Raw genomic sequence first — 16,865 nt, 5'->3', positions numbered from 1 at the left:
CGCTACTTTACAGGCATACTAGGGACACCTCCCCAGGCATGATATTTAACCTTCTTAGCGGTATTCCCGAGTGTGGCTCGGGGTGAATTTTCCATACCAAGAGAGGTAACCCCGAGCCACACTTGGGGCTGCATCGCAGTATCCAGGGAAAGTTACTTGCCTTGTCCCCAGGATCCTGCGATGTCCCCCTGCTTTGTGCGGCAGCTGTGTCTTCCGCCCGATGCTCTGTATGCCGGGCTCCGTTCCCTGCGAGCTGCCTGATGCACGGGGACGGAGCCCTGCGAAAATTGTGCAAAAAACAGAACACATACAGTACACTGTAATCTTACAGATTACATTACTGTATCAAATTATTTCACCTCCCTTTTGTCCCTAATGCTTTGTCCAGTGCACTGCATACAGTTTTATATTATATATACTGTTCTTTCTGCCTGGAAACTGGAGAATGTCCATAGCAACCAAAAAGTGTCCCTTTACGTCAAAAGCGATTTTAGACCAGCTAAAAAACAGCGATAATAAATTAGAATCACTTGCAGAATTGAGCGATAGTGATTTGTGGGGAAATTCATCATCAGACACTGAAAGTGACGACAGCGACAATTCTGCAACTGAGCACATTTCAGTGTTTTTAAGTTGATTACATTATTGAATACATTTAATTATCATTATATTATTATCTTTCATAATTATTTATAGTTATTTATTATACTATAATTTATGATTTTGTGTTTCCGACTTTATCATATCCAGGATCTCTACTAGACACTTGTTTGGATAGATTTAAGTGAGTTATTCCTAAGAATTACAGGCCTACAATATAAAACGCCAAATTTCCATGCGAAACAACTTTCAGCATAAAAAATCTGACATAATCTTACCGCCCGGGAGGTTACAGGAATATTTCACTTTTATTGTTTCATTTTACGCATTTTTAAAATCACTGCTCCTGAAAAAACTGCAGTTTTTAAAACTTTTTTTGCATTGATACATGTCCCCTGGGGCAGGACCTGGTCTCCAAACACTTTTTATGGCAAAAACTTGCATATAAGACTTTAAAATTATCACTTTTGATTTTTCATGTTCGTGTCCCATAGGCTTTAGTGGTGTTCGCACAAATTTTTTGCCTGTCCACAAGTTCACTGGGGGGTGTTCTGCTCATCCCTAATGATGCCCCTTGCATTACTGCCAGGTTTGGAGTTTTAGGGGATTGTTATACGCTTAATTTTTGTTAATTGGTACTGATCGGACATTCATTTTGTTATGCATACCCATAGCAAATTTGGGTTGCTTTACTCTTCTAGTTTTATCAGTCATATTTTCAAAATGCGATGGATGTATACAATGATATTACAATTTGTTTTGTATCTTGTAAAAAATAATTGAAACAGAAAGGGACATACCCCCTTCACACAGTACGCAAAACAAGACCAGCTGTGGATAACAGTCACGAGCTGAGTGCTGCAGCTCCCTCCCCTGTCACCATTTTAACTCTTGGTGTCGGGAAAAGCTGCTAGAAGTGACTCATGTTCTAGAACTAGGCAGCAGAGAGAAATGACACTCCAGCTTTGGAGACACATACTCAGTATAGAAGGATGTGCTTTTTTCATATTTCATGTCTGAGGTTTACAACCAGTTTAAATTATCTAAATTGTAATGTCTAGAAGACAGTGCCAGTTTAAAATCCCTTATACCTTTCAGACAGTAACTTAAAAACAAAATGTTGCCACCTAACACCCCTGACATAAAGCTAGTTCAAATAATAGACTGAGGTCTTTGGGATACAAATTTACAGTCAAACTAGAAGTTTAATTTTGATAAAAATATGAATATGCTATTAATGTGGCACTAGAAATTGTAAGAAAGAGTGAATATTTAGTCAAACTGATTTTGTTCAAAAGTACACTTAGTTGGCTTGATTTACTAAAGGGAAATAGGCTGTTCACTTTGGAAGGGAATTTCATTTAAGAAGAGAATTTTCCTTTAGCTTAGTGAATGAGATGAAGCTCTGCTGACTTCCACCATCTAATCACGTGCAAGTAAAAATAGTGTTTTTTTCCCCTTGCACATGATTACCTTTTTTTTTTTTTTTTTGCAAAGTGATATTTACCACATTAACTAAGTTAAGGAAAAAATCCCTTGCAAAGTGAACAGCCTATTTCCTTTAGTAAATTAATACTAATACATATTAAAAGAGAAGGATGTTTTTTTTTTCTTGGGGTATTCATACTTACCTAGGTGGAGGCAGCATCTCTCCCCCGCCACCTCTTCACTGAGAACCGAGCCACCGAACATCACCGATGGCTCGGTTCTCTCATATCCCTGAGTGGAGAGATGATGCCTGTCGGTCAGCATCTCTCCTGCCCTGCTCCTCCTTCATTGGAGCGCTGAGCTGTGTAGGGGTGGGGAACGGCTGTCTCAGCCTCTCAGTGGCTCGCTGAGAGGCTGAGACTGCCATCAGTGCAGGCAGCTGGCAGATCCAGACTTCCTAAGTGGGGATGACGTGGTGCCTGGACTGATTCCAGTGACGTTATCGGAGAGCGGACTTCAGAGCGCTCTCTGCTGAAAACAGGTCACAGGTGTGCAAAATGAATTGCACTCCTGAGACCCTTAGGAAAAACCCAGCCTAACAAGCTCAGGCTGGACTTCTCCTTTAATGCTGCATACATCAAATAATATTGTGTGAGTTTCAAGATATGGGATAGTACATTCCACCTTGTAAATTAAATATTGAAGAGCCTACAGATTTTCCCAATTTCTACACTTTATTGGTTATATATATTATTTTTACGGTGAGTGAAAAGCCCACCAAGTTCCTATCACTATATGCACACACCCACACAGGGAAGAATCAGTAAACCTCTATCTATCTATCTATCTATCTATCTATCTATCTATCTATCTATCTATCTATCTATCTATCTATCTATCTATCTATCTATCTATCTATCTAATCTATCTATCTATCTATATCTATATATATATATATATATATATATATATATATATATATATATATATATATATATATATATATATATGTCTGTAGTAATAACACACAGGTGGTTAAGAGTAAGTGAATGTACAGTCTTTACCAGGAGGATCAGCTAGTATTTTTGAACGTTAAATGTTCATTGTTGCTAGCCACCATACATTGAGAATAAATGAATTAAAAGGCAGTTAGGGAAAGAAATACATTCCTAAATACCTACATCGACAATCAGGAAGTCCAGCCAGCACCAGGCATTGGTGAAGTATTTAGCAAATCCATAGGCCACCCATTTCAGAAGCATTTCAAGGATAAAGATGTATGTGAAGACTTTATCGGCATATTCTAGCATGGTTTTAATTGTTTTTCTTTGTTCTATGTAAATGTCTTCAAAAGCCTAAAATTAAAGAAAGTTTAGGGTTTCGAATCAATCATATTAAATATGTTACTGAAATAAAGATGAAAAAAGTTACACTGTACTTATGCAATAATTAAAACACCATAAAAGTGAAAAAAAATGTTACCTAATAGACATGTGCACTGCCGAAAAATTAGTTTTTTCGTTTTTCGGGCCATTCTTTATGATTGCAACTGGTAAATTTGTAAATTCGTAAAATCTAAAATTCGTAAATTCGTAAATTTAAAAAATGCGAAAATCCAAAAATAAGAAAGAATAACTAACTAATAATAACTAACTATTAAATTATAGGTATTGGAATTTTCTTTCATATTTGGCTGTTAGTGAAGTAACAAATACGAATTTATCCGAAGTTACGAATTATCCGAAATAAGGAATGCAGCATCTAAACAAATGGAATGGAACAAATTAATAATAATAAATAATAATAGTATTTTTTTACTATTATTATTGTTATTCAGAATTATTAATTTGTTAATGTTTCATTCGTTTAGATACGGCATTCGTTATTTCGGATAATTCGTAACTTCGGATAAGTTTGTATTCCTTATGTTCACTAACAGCCAAATTTGAAAGGAAATTCCAATACCTATAATTGAATAGTTAGTAATAGTTAAGTTATTAATAGTTAGTTAGTATTTCAGATTTTCGTGTTTTCGGATTTTCAAATTTCCGAATCTTCGAATTTACGAATATTAAAATAAATAAACAATACTTGTTAAACGGGTTTTCGCTAATTCAGATATTTCTGAATTAACGAATTTGTCTAAATTCATTAAAAAACTAATTTGGAACAAAACGAATTGCGCATGTCTATTGCCTAATAAGTTAGTAATAATTGTGTGACTTCACCAGTGAAGATTATGCAGCTTTACTTTAGGAACTATGAGCAAAATCAAAAATTACATTAACACAACAGATTTTAGTTTTTTCATAGTTCTTCCAATAACAAATACTTTTATTAGCTATTGATCCTGCTTGCTGGTAGATCCATTATTTTGCCACTGCCTTTACCAGGGTGACAACATTGTTTCTCCTGCAGTGAAATCCCACTCCAGCATTGTCACCCGATGGACAAGGTAGTCTTAGATGGACATGCAATTTCAAAGGAGGTTTGAAGTACGTGACAAACAAGTAAAAAACTAACTCTAGCTAACACTTTTAAGTAAAAAAAAAAAAAAACACTTTTAAGCTATATATATATATATATATATATATATATATATATATATATTATATATATATATATATATATATATATATATGTATATATATATATATGTATATATATATATGTATATACAGTGGGGACGGAAAGTATTCAGACCCCTTTACAATTTTCACTCTTTGTTATATTGCAGCCATTTGCATCCATTTGCATTTTCACACCTGGATTTGGGGATCCTCTGCCATTCCTCCTTGCAGATCCTTTCCAGTTCTGTCAGGTTGGATGGTAAACGTTGGTGGACAGCCATTTTTAGGTCTCTCCAGAGATTTTCAATTGGGTTTAAGTCAGGGCTCTGGCTGGGCCATTCAAGAACAGTCACAAAGTTGTCATGAAGCCACTCCTTCGTTATTTTAGCTGTGTGCTTAGGGTCATTGTCTTGTTATAAGGTAAACCTTCGGCCCAGTCTGAGGTCCTAAGCACTCTGGAGAAGATTTTCATCCAGGATATCCCTGTACTTGGCCGCATTCATCTTTCCCTCGATTGCAACCAGTCATCCTGTCCCTGCAGCTGAAAAACACCCCTACAGCATGATGCTGCCACCACCATGCTTCACTGTTGGGACAGTATTGGACAGGTGATGAGCAGTGCCTGGTTTTCTCCACACATACAGCTTAGAATTAAGGCCAAAAGGTTCTATCTTGGTCTCATCAGACCAGAGAATCTTATTTCTCACCATCTTGGAGTCCTTCAGGTGTTTTTTTAGCAAACTCCATGCGGGCTTTCATGTGTCTTGCACTGAGGGGAGGCTTCTGTCGGGCCACTCTGCCATAAAGCCCCGATTGGTGGAGGGCTGCAGTGATGGTTGACTTTCTACAACTTTCTCCCATCTCCCGACTGCATCTCTGGAGCTCAGCCACAGTGATCTTTGGGTTCTTCTTTACCTCTCTCACCAAGGCTCTTCTCCCCCGATAGCTCAGTTTGGCCGGACGGCCAGCTCTAGGAAGGGTTCTGGTGGTCCCAAACATCTTCCATTTAAGGATTATGGAGGCCATTGTGCTCTTAGGAACCTTAAGTGCAGCAGAATTTTTTTGTAACCTTGACCAGATCTGTGCCTTGCCACAATTCTGTCTCTTCAGGCAGTTCCTTTGACCTCATGATTCTCATTTGCTCTGACATGCACTGTGAGCTGTAAGGTCTTATATAGACAGGTGTGTGGCTTTCCTAATCAAGTCCAATCAGTATAATCAAACACAGATGGACTCAAATGAAGGTGTAGAACCATCTCAAGGATGATCAGAAGAAATGGACAGCACCTGAGTTAAATATATGAGTGTCACAGCAAAGGGTCTGAATACTTAGGACCATGTGATATTTCAGCTTTTCTTTTTTAATAAATCTGCAAAAATGTCAACAATTCTGTGTTTTTCTGTCAATATGGGGTGCTGTGTGTATATTAATGAGGAAAAAAATGAACTTAAAGTGGAGTTCCACCCACTTTTACAACTCTTCAGCATCCCTCACTAAACTGTGAACTGTAAACAAATTGGATATATTTTTTATTTTTTTTCTCAGCACCTACTGTATATCTGCTGTATTCATTTTTCACTTCCTCCTCCCTGGCCGCGGCCCATCGCATCATCTCCTGTTTGCAATGCCTTCTGGGAAGGGGTGGCAACTTCCTCTGAAACTGCCGTTGCTATGGAAACCTGACCTAAAACCTATTACACTGCTTGTGCTGTACTGAGCATGTGTGAGATCTGCAAGGATGAGATCCAGGAAGAAATACAATCTGGCTTTAGATGCCAACACTTAAGATGGCCACGGCCTGCTGTAAGTTTATAAAATAACAAACTACTGCTATAAACTAACAAAACAGAGATTAGTTTACAGACTAACTTTACTAGAATACATTAAGCTTGTGTATTATAGGGGTATTTTTATTTAAAAAGTATAATTTCGGCTGGAACACCACTTTAAATGATTTTAGCAAATGGCTGCAATATAACAAAAAGTGAAAAATTTAAGGGGGTCTGAATAATTTCCGTCCCCATTGTATATGTAAATAAAATATATTTTCCTATTTACTAGGGCTGTTAACATAAGGAGGACTAGCAGCATGAGATATAAACAATGGAAGCCATGATTTTTGGATTGAGGTAAGTACCTCTGGATATGAGGGGTGGGATATGTTAGGTCAGCTTAAAGGGGCAAACAGGGTAAGTGCGCTTTCTTTGATTTCCAATAGTGAAAGTCTATCTGTAGATTACCCTAGATGCCAGTACATTTATTGGCATTCATCTGAAATTAAAGTGCCACATTATTGTGAATGCTGGAAATTATTGTGGATGCATTGTGGATGCATCTCGTATATCTCTGCGAGCCCTTAGTGGAAGTTCGTTGCATTTGAGAAATCTAGTCTGAACACCAGCCAAGATCATTACAGCAAAATCTTTCCTATCCTGTACAAGTTTGAATTTGTGGAAGAAATGGGAATACCCCAAGCAGAATCTATCTGTGAGTAAAGTGTATGGTTTGGGTGGACTGGCCCAATCTGGCAAATGAGACAATTTCCAACTTTGACAACTCAGGCATTAGGTTAGATGTAGCCCAGTTATTCAACCTTCAAACTAAAAAGAAATCAAGAGTGCATTGGCAGTGTAAAGAAAGATTATAGGATCTTTAATAACACACTGTATGTATAACATAAAAAATGCACTTAGCATTTTCATCTCAACAGTCAGACTATAAAAATAAGACTCTGCTTTTTGTCTGTATACTTGCTACCTTGTTACACCATCCTGCACTTTTATACCCACTACTCTTATAATGCTACCCCCCTCAGAGCCTCATTGTGCTGGCTACCCTACTGGTATATGGTTGCCATGAGCAGACTGAATAAAGTGTTTATGGGTTGCACTGTTAGCTCAAAGGCAGAGGGTGTGGCCCTGGAAACATGTCAGAGAGGATATGCACTGAGGCTCTGACAGGTGTAGCATTGCAAGGTGGAATGAGTATAGCAGGGATATAACAAGGCAGCAAGAGTCTGAATTGAATTGGATGTCTACTGATGAAAATAATGAGCGCATTGCATATGTCACTTGTGAGTATGTTTTTAATGATATATGTATGATTTTTAGCATGCCAATCCACTCTATTTCTTTTTGTTTCTCTTTGCTGATTGGCCCAATCAAGATAGCTGCAAAGTGAAATTGGAGGGGGCTACTTTGAATTACAACTGGATTGGCAGTTGTTAGTATTGGAAAGAAAAAGTATCCTTTGGTGTCTGAGCATTTCTGTAAACCATGTGCTAGTCAACCTTAAAGTGGTGTTCCGGCCAAAATTATACTTTTTAAATAAAAATACCCCTATAATGCACAAGCTTAATGTATTCTAGTAAAGTTAGTCTGTAAACTAAGGTCTGTTTTGTTAGTTTATAGCAGTAGTTTGTTATTTTATAAACTTGCAGCAGGCCGTGGCCATCTTAAGTGTGGGCATCTGAAGCCAGACTGTATTTCTTCCTGGATCTCATCCTTGCAGATCTCGCACATGCTCAGTGCAGCACAAGCAGTGTAATAGGTTTCAGGTAAGGTTTCCATAGCATCGGCAGTGTCAGAGGAAGTTGCCGCCCCCTTCCCAGAAGGCATTGCAAACAGGAAATGATGCGATGGGCCGCGGCCAGGGGGGAGGAAGTGAAAAATGAATACAGCAGATATACAGTAGGTGCTGAGAAAAAAAATAAAAAAATATCCAATTTGTTTACAGTGCACAGTTTAATGAGGGATGCTGAAGAGTTGTAAAAGTGGGTGGAACTCCACTTTAAGGCGGGGTTCACACTAGTGCGAATTGGATGTGGGTTTCTCTGCATCCAATTCGCATGACAGGAGATTATGAGTGGTTCCCAATGGAATCGGTTCACACAACTCTGTGGTGGCTGCAGAGCGAATTGCACAGGAGTCCTGTGCGCTATAGGCCCTGTTTCAGGTCCAGAGTCAGGCAAAAATTAAGACCTGATTAATCCCTGAAACGGAGAACAGGGACGCACCGGACCCCTGCTGTCAGCCGTCTGCAGTGTGAATCCAGCCTTAAACATTCAAAATGTATCCCCTACTCTGTTAAGTTGTGCCTAACTTAATTAGCATTATCTCTTTAAAAGTAGTCATATAGATAATAAGCATTCCCTTTGCTAACCTAAAATGAAGGTTTAACAAATGAGTTTACATTATGTTTTGCAGCTTTGCAAAAGGTTTTACTGATGTTATTTGTACAAGGAAGTAGGTGACATCTTTACAACTGAGAAACACTTACCAAAGCTCCGCTGCTAAGAAGAATCATAAAGATTATGAATGTCTCAAACCAGTTGTGCTCTACTATTCTAAAACATGTTTTTCTTAGGTTCCACCATTGCTTGCCTCTCCCTTCTAGAGTACTGACATCACAAATAGGGAACTTCCTGATACACCCTGTAAATACAATCACAACAGAAATTGTCAACTTTAAAAAATAAAATGAAGTTGGAATTTTTTCGTCATTAGTTATTTTTTCATGATCTTTTGCCTTTACTATGGATACAACCTGGCCCTTTACTAAACTGTTTCAGTGTCATGGGGAACAGCTGCTTGCTATTTGTACTTCACTTCTCACCCATTCTGTCTGGGTTAAGTAAACACTGAAAACAATACATTTCCTCTCCTTCTTTCCTCCTTGTGTTGTCATATGGTTTGTTTCTGAGAAGCCAGTTTTAAAAACCTATAGCCAGGCTCTATAGGGCCATGTATAAAAAAGGGCAGGAGGAGCCATGCAGATGGGAGGAATAATAAAGCAAGGCTCCATCTACATTTAAAGAAAACCTGTTCTTAGAGAAACATAGAGGCGAGTTTCTTGTCTTTCCCAGGGTTCCATACTTCTTGAGTCACTGACACATGCATGTAGTAAGTGAAACCAGAGTAGGTCAGATCTCCTGACCTTCTCACTGACTCTGGGTCAAAGTCATGAAGCAATTATATAAGTGTGTAGGCCAGAAAGCTAACAATTTCAGAAAGATGGATTATCAATAGCAGCCAAAATATATGTTTCCTTTTACAGGTTTTCTTTAAATGCATTGACAGAGCACTGGTATTTGGATATGTGGTTGCTGAAATGTAAATGTTCAAGTAAATATATGGGTTCCCATGGAGCACCTTAAATCCTAGTCCTTAAAGGCCTTGTAAACCCTTGTTTTTTTGTATTAAAATAACAAACATGCCTATACTTACCTGCTCTGTTCAATGGTTTTGCACAGAGCAGCCCTGATCCTCTTCTGGGGTGCCCTGTCGGCACTCCAGGGTTCTCCTCTTCATCGAGTGCCCACATGGAAAGCCACTTTCCCCGGGGGCACCCATGCGGGCTCTCTCCCTGCTCCTGTTGCTGCATCCATCGATACAGACAGCAGTACTCGGCCCTGCTCTCCACTCCTGTGTCACTGGACTTGCTTGACAGCAGCGGGAGCCACTGGCTCCTGCTGTTATCAATTTGTTTAATGAGGAGAGAGACAGCGGCTGGAGCCACTATGCTTGTGCACATCGCTGGAGCGGATCGGGCTCAGGTAAGAAAAAGGGGGGTCTGGGGGGGAGCTGCAGCACAGAAGGTTTTTCACATTATTGCAAGGGTGCTCAACCTGTGGCCCTCCAGCTGTTGTGGAACTACTAGTCCCATGAGGCATTGCAAGGTTGTCAATTAAACAAGTATACAAAAACAGAAAGGAAGGACCAAAAAGGACAAAAACAGAAAGGAATAGCATCCCGCCACCGTGCTGTTGGTGGCTGGGACAAAGGGATCTCCACCAAACACCTTGAACCATCTCCAAAATTCTCCATAACTTTGGGACCACTCACAGCCGCAAAATCTAATGTGATCCAACCATCTTACTGCCTCCGGGTGTGGCTCCATATACCACTCTTCATACAGCCCCTGGATACGGCCAGTCTGGATGATCTGAACCCTGCTACACACCGTAAGTTCCAATTGGAATGAATCAACACACACAAGAACGCATGGGTTTTCAGTGCGGACACCAGTCAAGTGAGGATATCGTGGCTATACGGGACATTGGAGGATTATGAGTCTATCAGCACAAGACGTCTAACGGTGAGCTATCTGTTTACTCCAACACTTAGGAGCTACACAAATTAGAGCTAGTGTCGTTTGATTTCCTTGTGAGACTCTAACTCATCATCTTATAGGCTACGGTTCCCCACAATTACTCGCACTGCTTTGCACACGGTGGGCTGTGAGTTAATACTTTATGAATGATCCCCTTCATGGAACTCTCGTCAAATGACAAGCACAAGGACTATGCAGACAAGTGTTTTGAAAGTAAGCCCATGGATCTGTAGGCTACTATAGCTACATCTGAGTATCTCGGATGATCTCTTTCATACAAGACCAGGGTCCAAGACATATGTTTGCATGTGTGTGTGTGACGAGTGATTGAGTTGTGTGTATTAGGTATGGTGGCCACCAATGTTCCATCTAAGACATCAGTCTTATTTTAATCATGTGTTGGAGGTGGGAATAATCTTTTGTATCAACATTGTTTATAATTTATTTTTTACTTGGGGTTAATCAATAAAGATAATTAACTAGTAACATCGGTCTGTCCTTGTTGAAGAACTGCTTTTGGATTTCTTTTCCGTTTTTTTGATGTCAATTAAACAAGCATGACTCCCAAAGGCAGAAGCATGATGGAGCTTGTAGTTCTGTAACAGCTGGAGGGCCACAGGTTGAGCACCCATGCCTTAATGCATAGATTGCATTAAGTTGAAAAACCTTGAAGCTTTACAACCACTTTAAGCCTCATTAAAGGCATAGTTCACCTTTCCCAAAAAACTGCTTATGCAGATAAGGGCCATCTGTATATAAAAACAAGCTGTGCAGCTTTGACCAATGTTGAATAATGCCCTTGCTTACGTACCATATGAAGTCCACATTGCTAAGGGCAGACTAATGCTACTGTTCACCATTCACCATCACAGGAACAGCTATTTCTCTGATTTAAACGTGCATTTTCTCTCCCATGATGCATTAGCTCTGAGCTCAGTGTTTGAGAGCTCACTCCTGTGTTGGTGAAGGTGAGCAGTAATAGCTGGGCCTTTTCTCAGCAACATCCATAACAACATCCTAGAAGTATCCCAATCCGGCTTCATGAGGTACTGTATATAAAGGGCTTACACCTATAGCAAGGACATTATTGAACTCTGGTCAAAGCTGCACAGTTTGTTTTTATCTACAGACTCCTCTTATTGTATAGACAGTCTTTTGTTAAAGGTCAACTTACCTTTTAGGGTCTCCCCTTTTTTTTAGTCTCTCTCCTTATTAGGCAATAGGGGCTCTGATAAAAGACAGAGAATAATGGTGTAGGGCTTAGTGCTGGGGTGGAATGGAGGAAGTAAATCTTGACTTTGATAAAAGGTGAAGATTGCATGCAGCCTGGGACTAGAATCAAAAGAACTGATTTGAAGACAAACACCAGTACTTACAGGCATCGGGTGCCTGCATCCCAGCACTATTGTTATTCCTGACACTTTTTATGTTACAACTACAAATGGATACAATTTACAGTCAGATTTTTATGTCACCATAATGTCATCCTTTTCTTTTAGGCTTTTGGCATTTACAGGGGCAAGATTTTGAAAAATTAATTTAAAATGGGTTATTAAATGAGAGGATCTCTTAGTAAAAATACATTTTGAAACTGCCATGTGCAAGCTTAGATTTTCCTGCCAGTTTTGTGTTTGATTCAGTTTGTATTTTTTCTTTCAGTGTAACCTCTTTGTGTTTAATGATTTCTTTTTTGTTGTAATTGTGTAAGGCGTACCACAGGGAGAAATATATTAAACTCGCGGAGGGTAATTATTATGGTGCTGAAATACAACTATTGAAACTTTAAATGGCTAATTTAGAGATTAATATTTTTCTGCTGTGAATGAATATATGGAAAACAACAAACGGGAACGTGTAGAGGACAATGTGTCACAGCTTGATAGAAGTACCTTCTGTAAAGCAAGCTTCTGGCTCCATAATTTCCTCCGGCTCCACTAAAGCTGCAGGTTCACCTTCCCCGGCTGGCCTTATGTCAACAGTGCTGCCTTCTGATGAGCTGGAACAGGTCAGTTTCTGCAAGAGAAATGGTTCATCACAGTGGAATACATTATAGACGAGTGAAAATGTATTGCTTAAGTTATGAAAGTACAATATTACTTTTTCACTAGATTATCAAATATTTTTTCTTATTCCAGCTATTCCATCTAACTACATAGTATATATAAAGCCCAAACTTTATAGCTTTGGATTAGCTTTGGATGGAGTGACAAGGTGTTGGAACCCCTGTCAATTTTTATTGCTGTCTTGGTCATTCCTAGAGGGATTCTTTCTTTCTGTATGTCTTAGTGACCACTGGGACAATCAAAATTTTTGCTCTGACACCAGAGTAGGAATAGATGAGAAATCTTCCAATGGGGACACTTGCTGTTATTTGTACATGACAAGAAGTTAAGGGAGATCTCTTGAATGGGAAACAGGTAGCAACCAAAACCTGACAGTTGTTTCAACCATTTACTACTTTATCCAAAATAAAAAAACACTGGTTCAGAGCATATACATATATACATATATATTTATATATATATTTACATTACTTTGTAAGGTTTTAGGCAGGTGTAAAGAAATGCTGTAAAAATTATTTTTTATCAATGAACAAAAAAGTAAAAAGTAAATTTGGTGTGACTACCCATTGGCTTCAAACCAACATCAATTCTTCTAGCTACATACAGTGCTTGTGCACCCAGTTTTTGAAGGACCTCAGCAGGTAGATTGTTCCAAACATCTTGAAGAAATAACCACAGATCTTCTGTGGATGTAGGCTGCCTAAAATCCTTTTGTCTCTTCATATAATCCCAGACAGTCTTGATGTTGAGTTCACCACATCAGTGATGTCAGTGAGAACACCATTGATCCTGACCAAATCTCCAATTCTTTTTGCAGAAATGTAGCCGCAAACTTGCAAGAAACGTCACACAATGCTCCACTGCTGCCTGCAGACATTCATTATGGTACCGTTCTCCAGCCCTTCAGCGAACAAACTGCCTCCTGCTACAGCCAGCTATTTCGTATTTTGACTCATCAGTCCAGAGAACCTGCTGCCATTTTTCTGCACACCATTTCCTATGTTTTCATGCATAGCTGAGTCACTTTGCCTTGTTTCCACGCCAGAGGTATGGCTTTTTGGCCACAAATCTTCCATGAAGACCACTTCTGGCCAGACTTCTCCAGACAGTAGATGGGTGTTCCTGGGTTCTATTGGTTTCCACCAGTTCTGTGCTGATTGTTGAAGTAAGCAAGCATGATGTGTCTTTCATTTGCTGCATTAGGTTTCCTTGATCGATCACGGTCCTCAACATTGCCCAATCAATGGTGTCCTTAATGCTGATAAATACAGGCAGATACTTATCCATTGTACCATACCATCAGGTAGGCATGTGATTGGCCCCAAATATATTCTGCAGCAGGACAACAACTTCAAACTTACAGACAATGTCATTAAGAACTATCTTCAGTGTAAATAAGAACAAGGAGTCCTGGAAGTGATGGTTTGGCCCCCACAGAGCCCTGGTCTCAACATTGTCAAGTCTGTCTGAGATTACAAGAAGAGGACACCTTTGATCCACTGACAGCACTGATGTGGTGAACTCAACATCAAGGCTGTCTGGGTTTATATGAAGAGATAAAATGATTTGAGGCAGCCTACATCCACAGAAGATCTGTGGTTTATTCTCCAAGATGTTTGGAACAACCTACCTGTTGAGTTCCTTCAAAAACTGTGCGCACAAGCACTGTGTGTACCTAGAAGAATTGATGCTGGTTTGAAGCCTAAGGGTGGTCACATCAAATATTAATTTGATTTAGATGTTTCTTCTGTTTGCTCACTTTGCATTTTGTAGATTGATAAAAATAAACAATTAAAATATACATTTTTGAAAGCATTCTTACTTTATAACTGGTCTTGGCTACAATGACTGTTTACATTTTTGTAATAAAAACTTTGCTTGAAATGTAATAACAATATTAATCAGTTCAGAGTCACCTAACTCTGCAAGAATCTAACCTCCTAACATTGCTAGTATCCATCCTGTCCCCCTATAGTATAACAGGTGAACTTTAAAGCATATCAAAACTCAAAACTGTGCTTTCTTATAGAATAAGGAATTGTTCAACACCATTTTTTTCTCCTCTGCTCTGGTAACAGCTCAAAATGTTTAATTCTCTCTCATCTTTAGTATCAATGACAATGACCACTGGGACGAATAGAGAGGGTGAATCTCCTAAGCAGGGACAAAGCAATTAAAATCTGACAGGGGTTCTAATTCCTCCCTACTCTATACAACATTTAAAAAAAATCCTTTAAAATACACTTTAAGCATACAGTTTTATCTGACTAATCTGTGCAACGGATTTTTTTTGCTAAACCACAGTCTAAGCTATTTATCTTTCAGAGTAAAACAATTCAATTAGACAGCATTCTAAGAATAATTGTTTTATTTTTATAACTGCAGACATAAAAACAAAATTGGATTATTGCTAAAGCAGTGCTTGCTATCCTCTGACCCATAATTAGCTTGTAATAGATCTGCATTAACATGTTCAAAAAATGTGCTAATGAAGCTCCAAGGATTTTACACAGACTCAGCTGTAAGGGTAACAAAGTAATCTACTTAAATTTAACCAAACTCTGACACAGACATCACATTTAACTTTAGGCTCAAAAAGATCAGCTAAGTGTACACAGACAATTGAAGAAGGATTTCTTTGCAGAATATGTCTGATTATATGACTACTATTCTGTGTAGAGAGCAAATGACTGCATGAATAGTGAGGCCCTTAGATAACAGGTGGGTTGCAAAACTTATGTCCATCTTCGCAGATGAAAAACAAATAAATGATAACAGCCCAGTACAATAAAACAGCACACTCCATCAATGCTTCATAAGTAGGAATAGGGACATTGCCAAGCTTGTACGAAGTCATAGCATACTGCGCAACAGGGACAATGACAGCAATAAAAATGTGTGTTAAAGCGAAGTTCCACCCAAAAGTGGAACTTCCGCTCATCTGATTCCCCCTCCGGTGCCACAATTGGCACCTTTCAGGGGGAAGGGGGGGTGCAGATACCTGTATTAGACAGGTATCTGCACCCACTTCCGGGAATAGACTCCTGTGGGAGTCACGCCCCCTCCTGCACCCCCCGCTGTCTCCTGGGAAACACACAGGTCCCAGGAGATAGCGGGGACCACTTAGAATGCGCAGCACGACTCGCGCATGCGCAGTAGGGAAACGGAAGTGAAGCCGCAACGCTTCACTTCCTGATTCCCTCACAGAGAATGGCGGCGGCAGCCGCCGAGAGCCGAGCGATTGATCGGCCTCGGCTGCCGGCATCATTGGACTCCAGGACAGGTAAGTGACCATTTATTAAAAATCAGCAGCTGCAGTGTTTGTAGCTGCTGGCTTTTAATATTTTTTTTTCTAGGTGGACACCCTCTTTAAAGAGTCTAATGAGTGATGACCACGCCCCCAGGGACTGTGACGGCATAAGGGGGTGGGGTCACCGCCTATATAAGTCACAGTGGAGCGCCCAAAGTGCATTCCAGCCGGAGAGAGCGTCGTGTCAACATCAGAAGAAGAGAAGAGGGAAGAAGGCAGAAGGCAGCAGACCGGACTCCTCCGCTAGCAAAAGAGAGGCAAAAGAGCAGAAGATAGCGGAGGAGCCCGGCAGAAGACCCAGAGAGCGCGTAGAAGAACCGGAAAGACCCCCGAAGTCAGAAGAAGACCCCCGAAGCCGGAAGAAGACCCCCGAAGCAGGAGGAAGACCCCCGAAGTCGGAAGAAGACCCCCGGAGCTGTCTAATAAATTACTTTAAAAATCTGTGTAGTGTTTTTTTTATTGACACTTTTTCCCTAGGTGAATGGGTAGGGGTACCATGTACCCCATACTCATTCACATAGGGTGGGTGGCCGGGATCTGGGGCCCCCTTATTAAAGGGGTTCCCGGATTCCGATAAGCCCTCCGCCCGCAGACCCTGACAACCAACGGCCAGGGTTGTCGGGAAGAGGCCCTTGTCCTCATCAACATGGGGACAAGGTGCTTTGGGGTGGGGGGGCCGCAGGGCGCTCCCTCCCCCAAAGCACCCACCCCCCCATGTTGAGGGCATGTGGCCTGGTACGGCTCAGGAGGGGGGGGCGCTCGCCCGTCCCCACCCCCTTTCC

General features: G+C 40.1%; 1 protein-coding gene across 4 annotated transcripts in view; it reads right to left on the bottom strand.

Annotated features, from left to right (window-relative positions):
* The window catches only part of LOC141147040 (sodium channel protein type 2 subunit alpha-like), a 229,147-nt gene that overhangs the window by 39,588 nt on the left and 172,694 nt on the right, over positions 1-16,865 (bottom strand). For all 4 annotated transcript variants that reach the window (XM_073634018.1, XM_073634019.1, XM_073634020.1 and 1 more), the window contains exons 18-20: positions 12,600-12,723; positions 8,878-9,032; positions 3,210-3,383 (exon numbers count right to left, since the gene is read on the bottom strand). In XM_073634018.1, coding sequence (XP_073490119.1) covers positions 3,210-3,383; positions 8,878-9,032; positions 12,600-12,723 — 453 coding nt within the window. The remainder of the gene's footprint in view (positions 1-3,209; positions 3,384-8,877; positions 9,033-12,599; positions 12,724-16,865) is intronic.

Source organism: Aquarana catesbeiana, linkage group LG06, assembly GCF_042186555.1.
Source record: "Aquarana catesbeiana isolate 2022-GZ linkage group LG06, ASM4218655v1, whole genome shotgun sequence".
Lineage (NCBI taxonomy): Eukaryota > Metazoa > Chordata > Amphibia > Anura > Ranidae > Aquarana > Aquarana catesbeiana.
The sequence above is the reverse complement of the archived record's forward strand: the minus strand, read 5'-3'. Positions and strand labels throughout refer to the sequence as shown.